The following is a 23502-nucleotide window of genomic DNA, read 5'->3' as shown; positions in this document are numbered from 1 at the left end:
ATACTATGCCAGTATGCTAGCCATACAAAATGGAGAATAAGTGCATCTTAAGTCTGGATTGAAAGTCTCCACAGAATCTGACTGCTTTATTGATGTAGGGAGATCATTCCACAGAACAGGGGCATGATAAGAGAAAGCTCTATGACCCGCAGACTTCTTATTCACCCTAGGGACACAAAGTAGTCCTGCAACCTGAGAATGAAAGCTCGGGCCGGTACGTAAATTTTAATTAGATCAGCTAGGTAGGGAGGTGCCAGTCCATGAACAATTTTATTGACAGGTAGCAGAACTTTAAAATCTGATCTCAGTGGAACAGGAAGCCAGTGAAGGGATGCCAAAATGGGTGTAATGTGGTCAAACTTTCTGCTTCGTGTCAAAAGTCTGGCTGCAATTGGAGATCCCTAATGCTGGACTGCGGTAAACCAGAAAAAAGAATAATGCAGTAGTCCAGTCTAGAAGAGATAAATGCATGGATCAGGGTCTCAGCATCAGCCATAGACAGGATGGGGCGAATATTCTCTATATTCCGTAGGTGGAAGAAAGCACTCCTTGTGATATCTCTAATGTGGAGGTCAAATCAGAATTTACCCCAAGGTTCCTCACTTTGTCAGTGTGATCTATGACACACGAGCCTAGGCCAAGTGTTAACTGGTCAAATTGATGCCGATGTCTCACTGGACCAAGAACCATCATTTCAGTCTTATCAGAGTTTAAAAGTCGGAAGTTGCGAAACATCCAGCTTCTCACCGATGCAAGGCAATCTTTTAAGGATTTTATGTGGATCAAATTACCAGCAGTTATCAGCATGTATAACTGAGTATCATCAGCATAGCAGTGAAAGGTAACCCCAAAACACCGCAATATGTGCCCAAGGGGTGTTATATAAAGGGAGAAAAGCAGGGGACCTAAGACGGACCCCTGTGGAACCCCAAATTTCATGTCACGAAGGTTAGAGGTAGTGTTATTGTACAAAACACAGTGAGAACGACTGGTCAGGTATGATGTCAACCATGCAAGGGCACTCCCAAAATGATTCTCCAGCCTATCAAGTAGAATATGATGATCCACGGTATCAAACACAGCACTGAGATCTAACTGCATCAGAACTGTAGTGGTGTCTGAATCCATTGCAAGTCAAAGATCATTCACCACACACACACACACACACACACACACACACACACACACACACACACACACACACACACACACACACACACACACACACACACACACACACACACACACACACACACACACACGTGGCTGTTTGTAATGACAGTACTTGTTTATTGCTCTAACACAGCAACACACATTTTTGTGTTGTATTCCAGATGAATGTCAGCTGTCATTTCATGTTTTCATCTGAATAAAAAAAAAAAACATTGACTGAACACATCTACTTCTACAATGGCAAAACACCGCCCGGTGGATTAGTGGTTAGCACTGTTGCCTCACAGCAAGATGGTCATTGGATTGATTCCCACCTGTGGCATTTCTGTGTGGAGTTTGCATGTTCTCCCTCTGTTTGCGTGGGTTTCCTCCGGGTACTCCAGTTTCCTCCCACATTTAAAGACATGCAGGTTTGGTGAATTGGAATCTTTATAATTGTCCGGCCCTGCAATCCAAATATGACTTCTTCTATACCCCTCTGGGTCATATGATCCTCTTCAAGCACACTTGATGTCCACTTGTCCTCAGAACCCAGTGATCACAGCCATTCACCATCTGCAGGCCACTCTGGTGAGAGGGTACCAGGTAATTTACTTGGAAAAACCTCCACACGAGAGCTAAATTATATTTGTGTTCATGTTTTTGGTCCTAGTTTATTTTTTCTTTAAAAAATGGACACACAATACTTAGCAACACTTAACACATAACTGTTTGGACAAGCAGAATGTTTGTACTTTTTCCCCAGTACTCCCATAGACTGTATACAGTTTATAGTACACTATCACCACAATAGAGTCAAAATGAAGCTTTAAAAATGTCCTTGCAGTGGTGGAGCTTTTCAGAATTACAGCCTTTTTTTTTTTTTTTTAATCACAGTCCTTTAATTTTTTGGAAATTATATGTAATTGGACCATTTAAAGACAACCAGGTTCATGGCCAGGTTTTCTTATTATTCTGTGGCAAATTAAGCAATTCAAAGGTCTGGAGTTGATTTCAAGTGTTGAGTTCAAGTGTTGTATCTGCATGTAAATGAAGGAGGCATTATTAGGCTGAAAAACAAAATAAACCTATTGTGGAAATTGCGATAGCTGAAAGAAGGAGCAACAATTTTCCATTTTGACAACGCATTGGCGTGTCACTTTATTTCTCCCCTTTCACACAAGTGACAGACTTTTTATAACAGCTTGGCCTCGCCCATGAATCTAACAGATGTTCTAACAGGAAAAGCACCACAGGGGGCCGAGACAGCTGTCATATGCACAACCCAGTCTCATGGCATTCCATGGGGCTGGGTTACGAAAAGTACATTCATCTATGGATTTGTGACAGGGGGTACAAAAGTGATGGGGGGCACAAAATGTGGGGTGAAAGAGGAGATCTGGGGGGTCATCGTAAACATTTTGGGAAGGTACACACTTACACTGTGGTTATGGTTAGAGTTAGGAGAAGGGAAAGATTATAAATGGGAAAATAAAAAAACGTGTCACGAAAAGCGGGCACTTTTCGTGATGGGGCACGAAAAACAATGTGAGACCGGGCTGCATATGCGAAGCAGGAATACACATTGCCAGTTACCCACGCAGGGCCCGAGACAGGAAAAATCAACATGCAAGCAAGGGACACACTCTACCATCCAGTTGCCACATACCAAACAGGAAACACACATGGTATGGTGAATTATGTCCATTACGCTTTAAATGTCTGCCACACTATCAAACTGAAAACTGCAGGAGTGGCCAGATCAGTCGATATGGTGCATTTCTGAAAAAGAAGCATGTACTGCTGGGCTGAGCAACACCAAAAAGGTCTGGAAGACAATTAAAGTGGATGACAGCAGAATTCTTTCTTCGGTGAAGAAAAACCTCTTGACAACATTGAACTCAGTCAAGAGCACTCTTAAGTAGGTAAGCGCATCAAAGTATAAGATCAAGAGATGCCTTGAATTAATGTAAATACGGAGGTTAGGCCGGGGACCCCCTCTCGTTTCTAGCACCTTTTCCACTGTTTTTCTAACATGGGGTGGTGTTGACACACTGCACCCCAATTTCATTCCTGCTTTAATTATGATGTAAGACTGAAGAGGACATATCTCAGTTTAATTACAGGTGATTACTCCACTTATTACTGCTAATTAATCAATAAGGTCATCTGGCATGTGTTTATTAGTCGTTAATAGCACAATTTTTTTTTATAAATTACAAATTAAAATACTGAATTGTATAATCTGTACATTTTCAATATTCATAGGCTTACACAATTTTATTAAGTCTGTATTTATCCAGGTTAACTGCACTTACTGTTTTAAATGAAAGAACAAAGCAACTTATTCCCTGTGCTAGTAACGGTGGTGGTTGTTTCACAAAAATATAGTGTCGTCTTAATGTTTCAGAAAGCAGTAGCCTGTGCAATTTGTGCTCATACCTCCAGGCAGATCCTAGGCTCTGTGGAAACACATTGCTTAAGCTGGCCTGTCACACTGCACAACTTATCTCACCAACAGTCATCTAGGATTCAAATGAAATACACACCAAAGTTTACAATGCTGATTACAGAATTTACACTTTTGTTTTTGTTCCCATTTTTCACAAGCTGAACTCAAAGATCTAAAACATTTTCTATATACACAAAAGACCTATCTCTCTCAAATATTGTTCACAAATCTGTCTAAGTCTGTGTTAGTGAGCACTTCTTCTTTGGTGAGATAATCCATCCTACCTCACAGGTGTGGCATATCGAGATGCTGGTTAGACAGCATGATTGTTTATTGCACATATGTGCCTTAGGCTGGCCACAATAAAAGGCCGCTATGAAATGTGCAGTTTTGCTTTTTTTGGGTTGGGGGGTGGGTCAGAAAACCAGTCAGTATCTGGTGTGACCACCATCTGCCTCATGCAGTGCAACACATCTCCTTCCCATAGAGTTGATCAGGTTATTGATTGTGGCCTGTGGAGTGTTGGTCCACTCCTCTTCAATGGCTGTGTGAAGTTGCTGGATATTGGCAGAAAATAGAACACGCTGTCGTATACGCCGATCCAGAGCATCCCAAACATGCTCAGTGGGTGACATGTCCTGTGAGTATGCTGGCTATACAATAACTGGGATGTTTTCAGCTTCCAGGAATTGTGCACAGATCCTCGCAGCATGGAGCTGTGCATTATCATGCTGCAGCATCAGGTGATGGTCGTGGTTGAATGACACAACAGTGGACCTCAGGATCTCGTCACAGTATCTCTGTGCATTCAAAATGGCATCAATAAAATGCACCTGTGTTAGTTGTCCATAAGGGCCCTTCACACATAGTGCGAATTTGGTTGATTTGTGCATAAAGTGCACCTGAAGCAGGAATCGTATGCAAAACGTGTATAATTGTAGCTGCTTCTAATGCCTCATACACCTGTTGCTACAACTATTTGTGCACACCAGTGGCTGAAAGACAGAGTATGTGCTGTGCAAGCCCATCGAACCCTCTCACAGCAGGTGTCGGCCAAATTCCAGGTGACACGCACGAACATCTAACACCACTCGTTTGGCACTTAGAAAATGTGTGGCCATTTGCACTATTAACACGACAGCAGCAGACAGTCACTGTTGTGCTGGCAGTGAAATTTGTCTAAGTGCTTCACCAGTGTGGCTTTGGTCTGTACACTGAACTGACAGAAGGTGTGGCCGCCGACAGAAGCAGCTGTGGAGATCTGTCGTTCTGGACATCCCAGCTGGACAACAGGTACTGTGTTTGGACAGACATGGACTAACAACTGCCCACTGTGATGCCTGTGCGTCTGCTTGCTGTCATCACCTGGATATAAATAAAAACATATATCGCTGTGGCAACAGGCTGCAATGGGCTGTCAATGGGCTGCAGCATGCGCACGTGCTCACTGCAACCCATTGACAGGCTGCCCCCAGGTTGAAACGGACCATCAGAATTTGTCGTCTACTCCCAAAATAAAATGTTTTAAAGATGAATAATCTTGTTTAACATATCATTGTCGAAAAAAAATATAGTAATTGTCTAAGGTATAAAAACAAAACATCCGGAGTCTGGGGATGGCGGTGATCCATCCGCCATCCCCAATGAACTAGATCAGCTCATATTGCTCCTCAGACTTGGGATGTTTTGTTATTATCCAACTGTACATGGTGTGAGATGAAGATGCTTTCAAAAACAATCCCACAAACAGTTTTAATTTAGCAGTGAACAACACATACTCGGTGGTTAGCACTGCTGTGCCACAGCTCAGATGTTTAGTATTTTTGCTTTTATCCATTACCATATTTGCAGTGTGTCTGATGAAGTGTAAATGTAGCAAACAAAAAGGTGATCACCCAAATTCATACACACACACACACATATATATACGTATATATATACGTATATATATATGTATAAAGAGCTCAGATGCAAAACCCAAATGGAGAAAAATGGAGTTGAAAATGGAGATTTAAAGGAAACCATATTTGGAAATGCACAGACTTTCAGTAATTAAATTAAAACAGTTTGTTCAAATTCTTTCATATTTTGCACACTGATGATCCCCTTGACAGCCAAGTACATGTTATCATGTTTATATATATATATATATATATATTCTGGTCAAGTACTGTGTGTCCCCCCCCCCCCCCAGCCCCCATTAATAAATTTTGGCGAGAAATCAGAAAAATAAAGTAATATTAAATTACATCACACACACACACACACACACACACACACACACACACACACACACACACACACACACACACACACACACACACACACACACACACACACAGAGAGAGAGAGAGAGAGACTGGGATAATTGCTTGTTTCTATTGTGAGATCTGGCAACACGGTCCTGGATCCGTCTCGATCTTGGCCGCGTTCTGCTCCCTGCTGGAAGAAGTCCGCATCAGGGGCTACTTTTCTCTGGACCTAAAACTTTCGTAGTCTTTGTGTTTTGTGGAGTAAAAAGCTTCACTGGAAGCAACTTCGAACGGACATGTCGCCGTTGGAATGAGAAGACTCACTTAAAAAAAAAAAAAGAAAAAACCTCAAGACAATCGATTCAGGTCAGCGACTCGCTTTTTTTTCTTATTATTGACAGTAAAAAATAAATTGAATATTGTAAGTTGTGGAACTCGATCGCGTCAAGCTAATACAGATTATTCTTTTCAGGATGTGGCGGTTATTGTTGTCCTGTTTAGGGCTATTTGTAAGTATGTCTCATTTCTTTTATCGAGCTCTTAGATATTTTTTGGGAAAAAAATGTCACACGGATTTTTTTTTTTTTTTTTTTTAAGTAAAACTCGCATTTATAAACAGCCAGCATGGTTGTATGTTTTTTTGTTTAGTTGTTTTAATGAAATGTTGTTAAAACCACACTCTTCCTGTGTAACTGCGTTTGCAGTATTATTATAGAATGTTCAGTTTTCAGTTTTTAACCTGTGTGCAGCCAGGTGTCCTAATTTTATAGTGCGCATGCGCGTCACTTCCCACTTTATTAAAGTTAATAGCTGAGTTACTTTTTCTACACACGAAAATAGAGTTGAATTTGAGCCATGTCGTTGTATATTTCCTGTCACTTTAGTTAAGGTGTAGTAAGTTGTACTGCATTGTGTGTATGTTGTCATCATTCATTTTCATATAACAAATTTGTGACATTCATGAGTAAATGATGATAAAAGGTGACAGCATGTCATATGACTGCAGTGCTCTGGCGTGCCGTACACAACAGGTACATTTTAATTGAAAAAAACACGTGCTTTTACTCGCATGCTGGCCCGTTCGGGTTCGTGTGTTGCGTGTACGTACGCTTTCAACATAAGGGCCCCAGTGCCCCCCCCCCCCCTTTTAAACCTTTATTTAGCTAACCAGGTTAGTCCCATTGAGATTGAGATCTCTTTTGCAGGGGAGAGCTGGACAATTAGAAAGTTTCCAGTTTACCGAACCTGCATGTCTTTAAATGTGGGAGGAAACTGGAGCATCTGGAAGAAACCCACACAAACACTGGGAGAACATGCAAATTCCATACAGAAAGGCCACAGGAGGGAATCAAACCCATGACTTTCTTGCTGTGAGGCAGCAGTGTGAACCACTAATCCACCGTGCTGTCCTTGGTGCCCCCAGTCACCATAGCAAGTTTGGTGTTGATTGCTTACTTACTGTGACTCTGCATAGCGAAAACACACACACACACACACACACACACACACACACACACACACACACACACACACACACACACACACACACACACACACACACACACACACACACACACACACACACACACACACAGTCAGCTTTATATATTAGATAGATTATAAAGCTGACTGTGTGTGTGTGTGTGTGTGTTATATAAAGCTGACTGTGTGTGTGTGTGTGTGTGTCAGCTTTATATATTAGATAGATTATAAAGCTGACTGTGCGTGCATGTGTGTAATTAAGCAATCCAATTAAGGGGCCCTTAGGATGAAAGCATACATGCACACACACACACACACACACGGACACAGACAGCCTTATATATTAGATCATGACCCATTCACTGGAGCCCTTATTTTCACAGTTCACATGGTACTCAGGTCAGGTAGCAAGCATCTCACTTTACTTACTACATAGTAGCGGCTGACTAGTAGGGCTGCCACGACAAGTCAACTAGTCACGACTACGTCGACTATTTTAAGACTTTAAAATGTTGTTGACATAGAAAACCTGTAAAGCCTATTTGTAGCATACAGAAAATTCACAGGAGGTGTTGATAAGGGAATCGATAAGGAATCTGATTGATAAGCGGAATAGATAATGGTATAAATATCGATAAAATGCGATAATAACAAATAATAACTAATAACACAATAACTCATATTGTGTTTCATTTGAATTTAAGAAAGCATGGAATTAGTTTGTGGTTATCTTTACAAAACACACTAAGGAACGTTACTTTACTCTATCGCTAAATCTTACCAAATTAGATAGTTAATGATAATAACCTTGAACAGTGTGAAGTTCATCAAATGACAGCAAGCAAATCTATTAACTAATATATTTCTTTGTTCAACATCATTTTAATTTGATATGCCAACACCAAAGTGAATCCTGTTCTTTATTATTTTGCAGTGCAAATGATATTTGTCCCCCCCTAAAAAAAGTAACAAAAAAACTTCCTATGGGCACTGCACTAGTATTTATCAAATCACATAAATCTGTAAAAGCCAGATTTGCATCTTACTGTGGAGAACTATTCTGAAAAGTTGATGTCATAACTCTGAATCTGTAACGTCAGTGGCTCATAATGAAGGACATAGTGTTGTTGGTGTTGTTAACAGTGTAATTTAACATAAGTTCTTTTTTCTTCTTGTTGGTGGTGGGACAAAGCATCTGCGTCCTCCAGCTCAGGCTGAGAGATGAACCCAGAGCAGACAAACACTGAGGGAATTCTTTAAAAACTCTTAATTTATTCATAAGTAATGAATTCCATGGTAAGGAATTAATGCATTTCCAGGTGTCATCTTCCAAAACAAGGACGTCTTGGGGATAACAGTTTTCAGCTGTGATGAGGAATCCACCCAGTAGTTCAGATTAAAAGAATTTATTTACTCTGTGTGCCACTTTGTAAAGTTGTAGCTTCCATTGCTACACTGATTAGCTCTGCATCTTCTTCTCCATTTTTTGTGGAAGCATTACAGCGCCACTTACAGGCCTCAATCAATCAATCAATCAATCAATTTTATTTATATAGCGCCAAATCACAACAAACAGTTGCCCCAAGGCGCTTTATATTGTAAGGCAAGGCCATACAATAATTATGTAAAAACCCCAATGGTCAAAACGACCCCTGTGAGCAAGCACTTGGCTACAGTGGGAAGGAAAAACTCCCTTTTAACAGGAAGAAACCTCCAGCAGAACCAGGCTCAGGGAGGGGCAGTCTTCTGCTGGGACTGGTTGGGGCTGAGGGAGAGAACCAGGAAAAAGACATGCTGTGGAGGGGAGCAGAGATCAATCACTAATGATTAAATGCAGAGTGGTGCATACAGAGCAAAAAGAGAAAGAAACACTCAGTGCATCATGGGAACCCCCCAGCAGTCTACATCTATAGCAGCATAACTAAGGGATGGTTCAGGGTCACCTGATCCAGCCCTAACTATAAGCTTTAGCAAAAAGGAAAGTTTTAAGCCTAATCTTAAAAGTAGAGAGGGTGTCTGTCTCCCTGATCTGAATTGGGAGCTGGTTCCACAGGAGAGGAGCCTGAAAGCTGAAGGCTCTGCCTCCCATTCTACTCTTACAAACCCTAGGAACTACAAGTAAGCCTGCAGTCTGAGAGTGAAGCGCTCTATTGGGGTGATATGGTACTATGAGGTCCCTAAGATAAGATGGGACCTGATTATTCAAAACCTTCTAAGTAAGAAGAAGAATTTTAAATTCTATTCTAGAATTAACAGGAAGCCAATGAAGAGAGGCCAATATGGGTGAGATATGCTCTCTCCTTCTAGTCCCCGTCAGTACTCTAGCTACAGCATTTTGAATTAACTGAAGGCTTTTCAGGGAACTTTTAGGACAACCTGATAATAATGAATTGCAATAGTCCAGCCTAGAGGAAATAAATGCATGAATTAGTTTTTCAGCATCACTCTGAGACAAGACCTTTCTAATTTTAGAGATATTACGTAAATGCAAAAAAGCAGTCCTACATATTTGTTTAATATGGGCTTTGAATGACATATCCTGATCAAAAATGACTCCAAGATTTCTCACAGTATTACTAGAGGTCAGGGTAGTGCCATCCAGAGTAAGGATCTGGTTAGACACCATGTTTCTAAGATTTGTGGGGCCAAGTACAATAACTTCAGTTTTATCTGAGTTTAAAAGCAGGAAATTAGAGGTCATCCATGTCTTTATGTCTGTAAGACAATCCTGCAGTTTAGCTAATTGGTGTGTGTCCTCTGGCTTCATGGATAGATAAAGCTGGGTATCATCTGCGTACCAATGAAAATTTAAGCATATGTACTACAGCATTTTGAAGCAGTTTCACTGGATCTGTGAGAACAGAGATACAGGTAAACCCCGTTATTTACACGGAAAGCAGGTGATGACCTGATAGCAAGAAATGTCCAAGAATCTAAGATACAAAACTCACACAAGTTAGGGTCCACAAAATTGACTTGTGACATAGCTGAACTCGCACGTTAATGAAGATGATCAAAGAAACATAAAGTCAGCTTACCTTGCCATATTATAATAGTTTTGACCATTTGAAGCATGATTCCTTCCTGAATGGTGATGATTCCTTCATGTGGAGTGGGTTTGGGATCTTCTTCTTCTTCCTTGGGCTGTTGCACTTCAGCGATGAGGGCTTTGCCAGTGTGGACCATTCTGGACGTTTTGAAGTTTTTTTATTTACAGATCTAGATGTGACTTTCCTCTTTAGCTCCTTCCTGTGACCGGACATGATGGCCACTTGCGCACTTGAAAACTTGCTTGCTTTAACAACCACAACTTACTTGCTTAAAAATCTTCATAGAACTTGCTGGAGACGACGTGGACGCTATGACAATGAATGAATGATCTGATTTGGTTCAGATTGGGCCGCAATTTATACTTGTGCCCGCCCCTCCCAAAAACTGTCAAATTTGATGAAAATGTTGACTTTTATACAGTAGTCTAAATTTTCAGCATCCACAAATCGACTACAAGTTAAGCCAAAACGTGAGTTAACGCAAACACGAGTTAACAGAGTTCACCTGTATTTCTTGAATGGAACACTTTTTAAAAATGACAAAGAAAAAGATCATATAGGGAAAGTCCAGTTTCAGTGTGGGCAAGGCCTTAAAACATGGGATGAAATTAAATGAAAATAATAAATGAGCCATTATTTTTGGGGGGGCTACACAGGGGGAGCTACAGCCCCCCGGAAGTGCCCCTGGATCATTTATTTTGATTAATTTAACTGTCTTCGAGGCAAACAACAAACACAAAGCTTTGAACACAGCACAGGAACCAGAGTTTACATTTCCTTGCTCAAGTAAGTACAATTAATGTTTGCTTTTGATAGGGAGAACTTGGGGTGTTGGGGTGTTGTTTAATCTCAAAGTGTAAATTTAACTCTCTTTGAGTTGAGTCTTTGCTTAACACCTGCTGTAAATTTTCAACTGTGGTGCTATGAGAGTGCAGATTGTTCCCTTACTAAAAGGCTGTGGGTTTAATATGAGGTCTTTGTAATATTTCCACAATTAAGTGCCAACACAAAGTTTTAAATCTGAACAGTGTTAATCCACTCGACAGTGTTGAAAATGCGTTTTCATACGTAGGGCATCAGGGCAAGCACGGGATTAATGAGTCAGTCAGGGAGTGAGTGAGTCAGCAAAATATCATGAACATAATTTATTCATTTATTTTTACTGCTACACATTCAGCTCTGAAATTGTGAAGACCAGAGAACCTCCTGTTTTTGGCCATTAACTCTGTAAACCCAGGAATGATGGTTAATGTTAACACTATGCTCATTGAATATTAACACTGGGGATTTTGTTGTACAGAAGGTTGCGTTTTCAACTCAACCTAAAGACTTTGATTGTGGTACTTTCACAGTTAAAGCCCAAGCAATTACACTTTTATATCAGAACTGTTTTACAGCACTCTCTTTAGTGTTGAAATTAAAATCAGAATTCTGGTAATATCAAACTACATCCATTTTTATCCACAATCAGTCCATTTTTAGAGGCCATTTGCTAAATTTTGAATGCAGTAACTGTTGTAATTAAGCTTAAAGTTGACACAACAAGCACATTGTGATTGTGTCCTTTTAGCTCAACTGGGGTGGTATACAGAGGAAAATTGTGTCACTGTCCAAACATTTGTGGGCACGACTGCACAATAAATTATCTTGTCAACTCTGTGATTTGAGTAGATTGCAACCAAATAAATGGGTATGTGCTGTGAATTCCCATAATCCATCTTGCTAATCAAACACAACCGTGAGAACATGTTTCGGGTTGGGGGGGGGAGTACTGTGGGGATGATGTAATGTCTGAGCGATTGGGGGGGCAGTGTGTACCGCTGTCTGTGTCATGGTAAACATTGATAATGAAGTCACTCACAAACACTCTCAATCACAAACACTGTTATTTACTTGGAAAGCACCTGATAGCAAGAAATGTCCAAGAATCTAAGCTACAAAAGCAACTATGGGTCAACTGTGATGACAGCCAGATTTACATGGTCTCCAGATAAGCACATCAATCACTGATAAAGTATTCACATCCAACGTAAGAGCACTGGTTCTTTAAGCTAACAGTTAACTGAAGGAGTGCTCAGTAAAGTGCACTCTTCCACCAAGGACATACAGTAGCCTAACCTTTCCTGCTCATGCCTGATCCATGAGAACCACAAAGGATCAGTCGTACGTTACAATATGTGGCAGTGCAAATAAGGAAACATATTTTCCACCAAATCTCAGGAAAATAGTGTAGGTAGTTTTGGATAATCCTGCTAACAAATCAACAAACCAACAAATAGATGTGAATGAAAATAATCACTTTTGTAGAGGTAATAACATAATGTAGCATTTGGTTTTCGAAAAGGTATATCAATGAATGTTTACTGAGTTTAGTCCTATTCAAATAACATTGGCTTCATTTAAGGTAGTGGAGACGCTTAACTCACTCATGGTAACAACAAGAAACTAAACTGACTAAACCAATTGAACTACAAAACACAATAAATCAATAATACTAACAACACTGTTAAACTAACTTGAACCACAATAACAACATTTAAAACCCCCAAATCCCAAGGTGCATTGCAGCACAACATCCATTGTTTACTGGTTAGCTAAAATTGCTAATTTCTCCAAAAATATATGTCCTATCAACTCCCCTTTTTAAGAGTGTTCATCCTTTATGATTTCTTTCATCCTGATGATTTCCTGATGATTTCTATGATTTTCCTTTGTAAATCATTGGTTGTTTGGATAAGCAGTTTCAGTTAAATATATCATGTAACAGACAAACACAGTGATATTTGAAAAGTGAAATTAAGTTTATAGGATTTCCAGAAATTATGCAATAATTCTTTAAACAAAATTAGGCAGATGCATAAATTTGGGCACTCCAACAGAAAAAAATACATCAATATTTAGTAGATCCTTCTTAGGTATGGGTATTGATAAGATTTTTTCGATATGGATATTGATTCCGCTTATTAATCCGATTCCTTATTAATTCCCTTATCGATACCTCTTGTGAATTTTCTGTGTACTAAAAGTAGGCTTGACAGGTTTTCTATGTCAACAACATTTTAAATTGGTCACAGGATCCTTGATCTCTGGACATAAATAAAAATAAATAAAGTCTGAAGTTTTTGTCAAAAGCATTTCCTTTCAGACATTTTTGCATGAATGTCTCTCTATACCTGCTGCACATCAGCGCAGGATGACTTATTTTGGGAGGAAAAAAACATTTTGATCGATTGCAGTTTGTTTGTATTACAACATTTGGAAAGAGGTGTCATTTGATTTAAACAGCATTTCGCTTTGAATTTATTAATTCCGACTGGACTCTATCGTTCTAACTTGACTCGGCAGAGAGCCGCACAGTGTTTGGAGCTGTGTGAACAGAACGGAGGGCAATTCTCGTTTCTTTCTCCCAACAAGACAGGAGTCCCAGTTAGTGACTTTAATCCGCACAAACTTGACTCATGATTGACGAAAAACAAAAAAGGTTGAAATCCAAAATTACCCCCCAACACCACCTACACGAAAATGTTTGAATTCTAGTAGCTCTGAAATACAATCTGGGACTATTCTAGACAATAAACTGCAGTGAGTGCAGCATCCATTTTGGTGAGAAAAAAACCCAACTTTCCTTATTCATATTCATTCCAGTAGTATTCTTCCCTTACTAGGATGCAGCAGTTTTCTAGTTTGGCAGATAGTTCTGGAGGAAATCACTGAAGAAATTAAGAAATTGAAAATATGGTTTGAAAGAAACAAGTTGTCATTAAACTTAAATAAAACAGGGATGAAGTGGAGATGTAAGAGTCACTAGGTGTTCACAGGAAAATAGTTATTTATTTCTATATATTATTTATGTATTTACATTGTTAGTTGGTTTTATCTTTTCTGTTTTGTTTCATCAGGTTCTTTTTGTCTCTTTCTCTAAAATTGTAGCATTATTAAATTATTGTAGCATTATTAGTTATTATGAGTTATTATTACTATTATTATTGTTGTTGATATTTAATATCTGAATAAAAGTAAAAAAATACAATTTGACTCTTTTATGACAATGAACGCTGAGCCATTATTATACAGAAAACAAATGCACACATTGTTAGTTAGTTTTATCTTTTCTGTTGTTTTGTTTCATCAGGATCTTTTTGTCTCTTTCTCAAAAATTGCTGCATTATTAAATTTGTAGCATTATTAGTTATGAGTTATTATTACTATTATTATTGTTGTTGATATTTAATATCTGAATAAAAATAAAAAAATACAATTTGACTCTTTTATGACAATGAACGCTGAGCCATTATTATACAGAAAACAAATGCACACACAATGCTAACTTTAACATTGAAAACACTGTAGACATGCTAATGCGTTAGCATTGGTCTTGTTTTTAAGTTATAAAATATTATATAATATCTTTAGGGCTTTAGTGGGGAAAATTAAGATAAAGCGAAATAAAACAATGAATCAATGAAGCACCAGATCGAAGCATTGAAGCACTGCTCCGATCTGCGAATCACTGCTTCGATTGGTTTAATGTTCAAAGCAAAGCCTCGCTGCAGAAAAGTTGATTACAGACCCGCTGCAGGGTCTGTAATCAATGTAGAGAAATGATCATTTTCCTGACAAACACCCCCAAAAGCAATGGCCACTCTGAAGGACTGATAACGGAATCGTTAAGCAAAAAGGTTATTGATGCCGGTGGATTGAATCATCTCTTAACGATACCCAAAAGGAACCGGTTCTCGATACCTATCCCTAATCCTCCTTTTGCAGAAGTTGTTAACAGCCTCTAAACACTTCCTATACCTTCCAATGAGAGTCTGGATTCTGGTTGAAGGTATTTTGGACCATTTACAAAACATCTCAGATCTGTATGTTGACTATGACTGTTCTCACCATCCTTCCCTTCAGCTAACCTGAGATTTTTCTTGGCCTGCCACTTTGGGCCTTAATTAGTACTGTGCCTGTGGTCTTCCATTTCCTCACTATGTTCCTCACAGTGGAAACTGATGGCTGAAATCTCTGAGATAGTTTTTGTATCCTTCCCCTCAGTCATGATGTTGAACAGTCTTTGTTTTTATTTGAGAGTTGTTTAGAGGCTCCCATGTTGCCATTCATTAGAAGAGATGCATAGAGGGGAAACATTTGCAAATGGCCACCTTAAATACCCTTTCTCATGATTGAATTCTCCTGTGTAAGGAGGACAAGGGTCAGTGAGCTTACCAAACCAATTTTATGTTCCAATAATTAGTGCTAAATGTATTGAAATCAATAAAATGACAAGGGTGCCCAAATTTATGCACCTGCCTAATTTTGTTTAAATAATTATTGCACACTTTCTGTAAATACTAGAAACCTCATTTCACTTCTCAAATATCAGTGTGTTCATCTGCCATATGATATATTTAACTGAAATTTCTGATCCAGACAACAAATGATTTATGATTTATAAAGGAAAATCATGGCTACTATATATATATATTTATATCCCCAATTCCAATGAATGGGCTTAGGATCACTTCAGAAAACCATTGTCAGTTAACACAGTTCGTCGCTACATCTGCAAGTGCAAGTTAAAACTCTACCATGCAAAGCAAAAGCCATACATCAACAACATCCAGAAACGCTGCCATCTTCTCTGGGCCCGAGCTCATTTGAAATGGACAGACACAAAGTGGAGAAGTGTGCTGTGGTCTGATGAGTCCACGTTTCAAATTGTTTTTGGAAATCATGGATGTCATGTCCTCCAGACAAAAGAGGAAAAAGAACATCCAGATTGTTACCAGTGCAAAGTTCAAAAGCCAGCATCTTTGATGGTGTGGGGGTGTGTTACTGCCCATGGCATGGGCAACTTACACATCTGTGATGGCACCATCAATGCTGAAAGGTACATCCAGGTTTTGGAGCAACACATGCTGCCATCCAAGCAATGTCTTTTTCAGGGACATCCCTGCTTATTTCAGCAAGACAATGCTAAGCCACATTCTGCACGTGGTACAGCAGCGTGGCTTCGTATTAAAAGAGTATGGGTACTAGACTGGTCTGCCTGCAGTCCAGACCTGTCGCCCATTGAAAACGTGTGGCGCATTATGAAGCGCAAAATACAACAGCAGAGACTGTTGAACAACTGAAGTCATACATCAAGCAACAATGGGAACGAATTCCACATACAAAGCTTCAACAATTAGTGTCCTCAGTTCCCAAATGCTTATTGAGTGTTGTTAGAAGTAAAGGTGATGTAACACAGTGGTAAACATACCACTGTCCCAGCTTTTTTGAAATGTGTTGCAGGCATCCATTTCAAAATGAGCAAATATTTGTATAAAAAAACAATAAAGTTTATCAGTTTGAACATTAAATATCTTGTCTTTGTGCTGTATTCAGTTGAATATAGGTTGAAGAGGATTTGCAAATTATTGTATTCTGTTTCTATTTACATTTTACACAACGTACCAACTTCATTGGAATTGGGGTTTGTATATATACGAGGTCTGTGAGAAAAGTATCTGACCTTTTTATTTTTTTCAAAAACCATATGGATTTGAATCACGTGTGATTGCATCAGCCAAGCTTGAACCTTCGTGCACATGCGTGAGTTTTTTCACGCCTGTCGGTTGCGTCAATCGCCTGTGAGCAGGCTTTGTGTGAGCACTGGTCCACCCCTCTTGTCGTTTTTTTATTGCGAATAAATGTCTGAGCTGAACATGCCCCAACATGTCCTGTGAGGCTTCATCACGGCGTTGCTTTGCGCCATGCGGCTCCACCACGACGCGCGGGACTCCTCTGCACAACTGTCTCAATGTGCCAAAAAAGTGCTGATGTCCACGTCTTTTCACAATTCCTGTGCTAGTCAGACGACATACGGATCAAGACAGCGTCCAGTTTAGAAATGAACGGCACATTCCACTGTTACAGGAGATTTTGTCATGGAAAGAGGAGCGGAGTTCCGCGCGTCACGGTGGAGCCGCATGGCACAAAGCAACGCCATGATGAAGCCTCACAGGACATGTTGGGGCATGTCCAGCTCATGCTCAATTTCTCGGATAATCACACGACTGAAAAGCACTCGACGGCCATCTGAAATCCACCTGAAAGCCGTCCTGTGAGACCAACACGGAGGTGGTTTTGTGCCGTGTAATGAACAGCTCCGTGGCGCGTCCCTCCGCTTCTCTTTCCATGAAAAAAACTCCTGTAACAGTGGAATGTGCCGAAAAAGTGCTGATGTCCACGCCTTCTGCCTTTTTGTGAAAGTCAGACAACGTCCCGGATCAACAAAGCCTTCACGTTGGAAATGATCTGGTTGTTTCAGCGGGGTGTGAGCCTGTCGATCGGCGCTCGGAGCGCAGCACGCTCTCAGCAGTTGTGGGCGGTCTTTAAACCGTCTGGATCACTCCTTAATCTGTGTAATCCCCATAAAATCGTCCCTCAAAGCCATATTAATTTTCCGAACAGTGTCCACCTGGAGGTCTCTCACAGTTTCTGGAAAAAAATTGATGCAGCAAAGCTCCAAATCGTTCAGACATTTATTCGCAATAAAAAAACGATGATAGGGGTGGACCACTGCTCACACAAAGCCTGCTCACAGGCGAATGACGCAACCGACAGGCGTGAAAAAGCTCACGCATGCGCACGAAGGTTCAAGCTTGGCTGATGCAATCACACGTGATTCAAATCCATATGGTTTTTGAAAAAAATACAAAGGTCGGATACTTTTCTCACAGACCTCGTATATATATATATATATATATATATATATATATATATGAAACAATGCAAACTTACAGTATCGCCCCGAATATGAAAGCGGCTGATGGTTCGTTGTCAGATCTGTTCACGTCACCTCCATGAAGAACTTGCTAACAGATGGTCCGGTCGTCAGCTGGTAAACTTTTGATCTGTTTTTTTTTTTTTTTTCAGTGCTGTTTAGAAATTTATGGAGTATGTTCATGTCCGACTTGGTTTTTGTAATCGTGTCTTTAGCTTTTTGGTTTGTGAAGAAAGTGATACGTGTTCCAGACCAATTGTCATGGTAACTGGTCTGATATGGGAAAATATTAGACTGGAAATCAGCCAATTAGAGCGTGTGTGGCATCACAGCCATATAATAAACTGTTTTATTTTATGTCATTTTCAGTCTTGAATTACATGTGCTTCTTGATATGTTTCAGGTTTGGTTTCACAACCGTTGCATTGTAACAGGTGAGTTAGTTTCCATTTCTGTTGGAACCATTGGAACCATACACATCAGTTTATACTGTAAAATACTGAACCGGGTAATCTGACGCTAATTGTATTTGGATCGAAATGTACAGTGGCTGAGAGGTGCCACAACACTTCCAAATTAAGCCAACACCAGCATAAGCAGAAATCACTTACAAATGTAATAAATAAATGAATTAAAATATGCATCAATTCAACTATAGGTAGTTATTGCAAAAAAAAACAAACAAATTGGGTAAAAGCTTGCAAACACAGAACATAATCAAATCTAGCCTGCATCACATGAAACAAGTCCTCTGGGTAGAAAATTCTGTTTGTGTTGTGAGAACTTCACTGTGAAGTGAAACTTTTCCAAGTGTTTCTGTCTTTGCATGTGCTGTCTGAATTTGCAGCAGAAACATTATCAAATTAAATTGATACATCTGCTACCTTTTGTTGAATTGATGTAGGTAGTTTTTTTTGTATTTGAATATTTTTTTGTTTTTCCATTTGTGAGTTGTGGGTCCCTCTCAGCCACTGTCAAATCTGCCATGCCTTTTTAAATCATTACATTCATTTTCCAATTATTGCTAAAAAATTATGGTAATGCTTGTCATAATTTGGCAGTAAACTCTTTTTTACAGGATCATTGCCAAACTTTGATGCTTTCTTTGATTTTTTTTTTTTTTTTTTAAAACAGTACTTCCAGGTTTCATAAAAACTGGCTGTTTGCTTTTCAAAAAAATGAGTAAAAACTCAGGTTGACAGACAGGGAAAGGGCCTACTTGTGGGTATGAAAGTAAGCAAAAATTTTTTTATATCCCTTTATAGTCTGATGCAACAAGTAGTCTGTTCTGCTCCAGTTTTCTCCCATAATCACTTCACAGTCAGCGTTGCCAGATTCTGACACGTCTGTTGTGAAAATCAACAGTTATTAGACTAAAATCTGTTTTGGTAGGGTTGTACTCAGGCCGCTCCACTGATGTTTTCCTTTCTTCTTCTTTTATTTCTTTTGAACAGCCTTCACAGTGGAATCCAGACCTCTGCTTACACGTGATGAGCTGTACTATGAGTATGTACCAGATCGGCTGCCTTGGCACGACGCGGTCCACTTATGTAACCAGCGCTCAGGGTCGTTAGCCACTGTCTCCACATCTGCAGAGAACCAACAGCTAACCCGATTTTTATTGTCACTGAACATCTCTTACCCTGTCTGGATTGCCAAGAAAGTCACGACACGTAGGTTCAGCACATTTATATTACTGATGAAGACCTTCTCTTTTTGTATAACGTTTCTGCTATGAAATGCATTTTCAGTCTGCTTGTTAACTTAAAAACACATTTAAAAATAGCAATTCAAGCCACACAGTTAGGTTGTCATTTTTTCATGCAACATGTAAAATTACCTGAAGATGTGCAGTGAGATTTTCTAAGAAAAATTACAACACCAATTCTAATGAAGTTGGGACATTGTGTAAAATGTAAATAAAAACAGAATACAATTATTTGCAAATCCCCTTCAACCTATATTCAGTTGAATACACCACAAAGACAAGATATTTAATGTTCAAACTGATAAACTTTATTGTTTTAGCGCAAATACTGTATTTGCTCATTTTGAAATGGATGCCTGCAACACGTTTCAAAAAAGCTGGGACAGTGGTATGTTTACCACTGTGTTACATCACCTTTCCTTCTAACAACAATCAATAAGTGTTTGGGAACTGAGGACACTAATTGTTGAAGCGTTTAGGTGGAATTCTTTCTCATTCTTGCTTGATGTACAACTTCAGTTGTTCAACAGTCCAGGGTCTCCATTGTGATATTTTGCGCTTCATAATGCGCCACTCATTTTCAATGGGCGACAGGTCTGGACTGTAGGCAGGCCAGTCTAGTACCCACACTCTATTACTATGAAGCCACGCTGTTGTAACACGTGCAGAATGTGGCTTGTTATTGTCTTGCTGAAATAAGCAGGGACGTCCCTGAAAAAGACGTTGCTTGGATGGCAGCATGTGTTGCTCCAAAACCTGGATGTACCTTTCAGCATTGATTGTGCCATCACAGATGTGTAAGTTGTCCATGTCATGTGCACTAACACACCCCCATACCATCACAGATGCTGGCTTTTGAACTTTGCACTGGTAACAATCTGGATGGTCTTTTTCCTCTTTTGTCCGGAGGACACAACGTCCTTGATTTCAAAAAACAACTTGAAATGTGGACTCATCAGACCACAGGACACTTTTTCACTTTGCGTCTGTCTATTTCAAATGAGCTCAGGCCCAGAGAAGGCGGCGGCGTTCCTGTATGTTGTTGATGTATGGCTTTCGCTTTGCATGGTAAAGTTTTAACTTGCACTTGTAGATGTTGCGACGAACTGTGTTAACTGACAATGGTTTTCTGAAGTGATCCTGAGGCCACGCAGTAAGATCCTTCACACAATGATGTTGGTTTTTAATGCAGTGCCGCCTGAGAGATTGAAGGTCACGGGCATTCAATGTTGGTTTTCAGCCTTGCCGCTTACGTGTAGAAAGTTCTGCCCCATCCCAACTTTTTTGAAATGTGTTGCAGGTATCCATTTCAAAATGAGCAAATATTTGCACAAAAACAAAAATGTCTATCAGTTTGAACATTAAATATCTTGCACTATTAAATATCTTGTCTTTGTGGTGTATTCAATTGAATATAGGTTGAAGAGGATTTGCAAATCTTTGTATTTTGTTTTTAATTTACATTTTCCACAACGTCCCAACTTCACTGGAATTGTGGTTGTACAACGAAGTCAGTTAATTGAAGTACATTGTAAATCCTGTTGCTCGTAATAAAGGCACTCAGCTCATGTTGACTTTAGCCTGTTAGCAAAGCATGTGATGCCATCCCCTTATGTGATGCTAGAGTGTTTTCATGCTAATGCTGGCCTGTTAGCATCATATTTTGTGATGCTAGCAAGTTTTCATAGTTAGCTCATTAGCATTGTGTTATGTGATGCTACCAAGTTGTAATGCTAATGTTCGTCAGTTAGCATAGTGTTATGTGATGCTTGTGAGTTTTTAAGACACTTGAAAAATTTAATCCATTGTGAATCACTGCTTTAAGGCACTCTCCTCGCTCTGGTGCTCAGCTGCTACAAGTGTAATTTTTAAGCACATTATAAATATGTTGCTTACAATGGAGACACTGATGCCAATTCCTTGTCATTGCACCTAAGTCCAACCTAGCGTCAATCCAATTCTATATAAAGACAGTAACTTTAATAAAAGTAAGGAAACAATGCTGCAATACAATGATAGCATTTACCAATTATGAACTGCAACAATTTAGATGGACCTTAGAATGTTTCTCAACACTTTCCCAGTAATAATAATAATAATAAACAAAGATTCAACAGATTATATTTTAATTTATTGGCTGTGTAATTATACTAACACCATTTTGAGATTTTGTATACTTTTAATTTGATATAACACATTTACTCATATATATATTTTATTTTTAGGAATTTTGACTCAATTTGAGTGGATTTATCCACAGAGATTGCACTAGTGTTTTTCTCATTGTTTGAATTCAGTCACAAAATGACATTTTGTCATTTTGTGAGATTACATGTTGACGGTAATGCTATTTCCTCTCTCTGGATGTGGTGAAAAAGGTTCCTTGGAGACCTTTCTGAAGTTCACTGACAGGAAGAATGCTTCCCCTTCTTAGGCTGGATGATCATTTGTATATGTCTCTGCTTTAAACTAAACTGTGTTAGATTTTCCACCATTTTTTCTTATTTCATCCAGTCATACATTAATGAGTTCCAGCTCTGGGCAGACCTGATCCAGGGAAATCTTGCGCAGCTGGCTGTTCTGGTCCATCTTGTTTATGGGCCTTAGCATGAAGCCGTTGAGCATGACGGCTCTTGGCATTCAGTCTGCACTTCTAGGAGCCAGAATGCCAGAAGCTGGATGCTGTTTGGTGATGGTGTTGTAGTGTCCAGGGGTGATGGACTTCATGCGTACCAGAGCATGGGGCCTAATGGCAGCTCATCACTGTGCAGGATCAGGATATCTCTGGGGGTTTGTTTAAGAAGGATGAGTCATTGTCAGGGAGCATCACAGAGCTGCACATCTGGGATTGAGTACTGCACAGCAGTGAAATTTACACCATGGAAAAGGAGTGTTCACCTATTTCCTATGCGCTGGTGTTCAAGAGGAGTGGTGCTGCCATGAAATTTGAACCTGTCCTTAAGGGCTTGTAGAGAGACAGACCAGGTCAAGGTACATTAGTCAGGATGCAACATGGGAAGAAGAAGCTGAAGAATCGTAAGTCAAAACAAACTTAATCGACAAACTCTGGAGTTAGATGGGTGGGGTTTTCATATAGAAAAACAACACACAAAACATGTGAAAGTAATTTTGGACTTCAGATTTTTCAGCAACACGCCAAGATCTGAGCTGGCGTGATGTTGTGAACTCCACCCATCTTACACTCTTAAGTTGAGAAAAATAAATGCCACTACTAATCTGGCCCAGTAGTAAACCCAGACTGATCAGATCAGGCCCAGTTATGTCAGGACTTCTACCATAACCCCACCAGAAAATTAACATTTGCCATTCATAGTCTTGTTTTCAGCCTCAATTTCTGACTGTCTTGAACATTGTCTGAGTGATCTGGTCCTATACAGTGCATCTGGAAAATATTCACATTATTTTATGTTACAGCCTCTTGTTATGTTACAGCCTTATTCCAAAATGGATGTTTTTTTTCCCTCAAAATTCTACACACAATACCCCTTAATGACCATGTGAAAAATACTTTCCGCAAGGACTGTAGCTCCCATGAGGAATTTGTTCATGTGCTGCACTGGGATAAATTGAGCAAGTTTACATGGCTCATGCAAAGCAAAATAAAATGATTTTAATGTAGATTATTT

The 23502-nt window shown here is 39.5% G+C and overlaps 1 protein-coding gene across 1 annotated transcript in view; it reads left to right on the top strand.

Annotated features, from left to right (window-relative positions):
- The first annotated feature begins 6033 nt into the window (after positions 1-6033).
- Positions 6034-23502, top strand: part of LOC117518106 (adhesion G-protein coupled receptor D2) — a 282536-nt gene continuing 265067 nt past the window's right edge. Inside the window, 6 exon segments of the mRNA XM_034179168.1 lie at positions 6034-6222; positions 6329-6365; positions 18551-18581; positions 19602-19810; positions 22370-22607; positions 22610-22645. Coding sequence (XP_034035059.1) covers positions 6330-6365; positions 18551-18581; positions 19602-19810; positions 22370-22607; positions 22610-22645 — 550 coding nt within the window. The 5' untranslated portion in view covers positions 6034-6222; position 6329.

This window comes from Thalassophryne amazonica, chromosome 10 (assembly GCF_902500255.1).
Source record: "Thalassophryne amazonica chromosome 10, fThaAma1.1, whole genome shotgun sequence".
NCBI lineage: Eukaryota > Metazoa > Chordata > Actinopteri > Batrachoidiformes > Batrachoididae > Thalassophryne > Thalassophryne amazonica.
The sequence above is the reverse complement of the archived record's forward strand: the minus strand, read 5'-3'. Positions and strand labels throughout refer to the sequence as shown.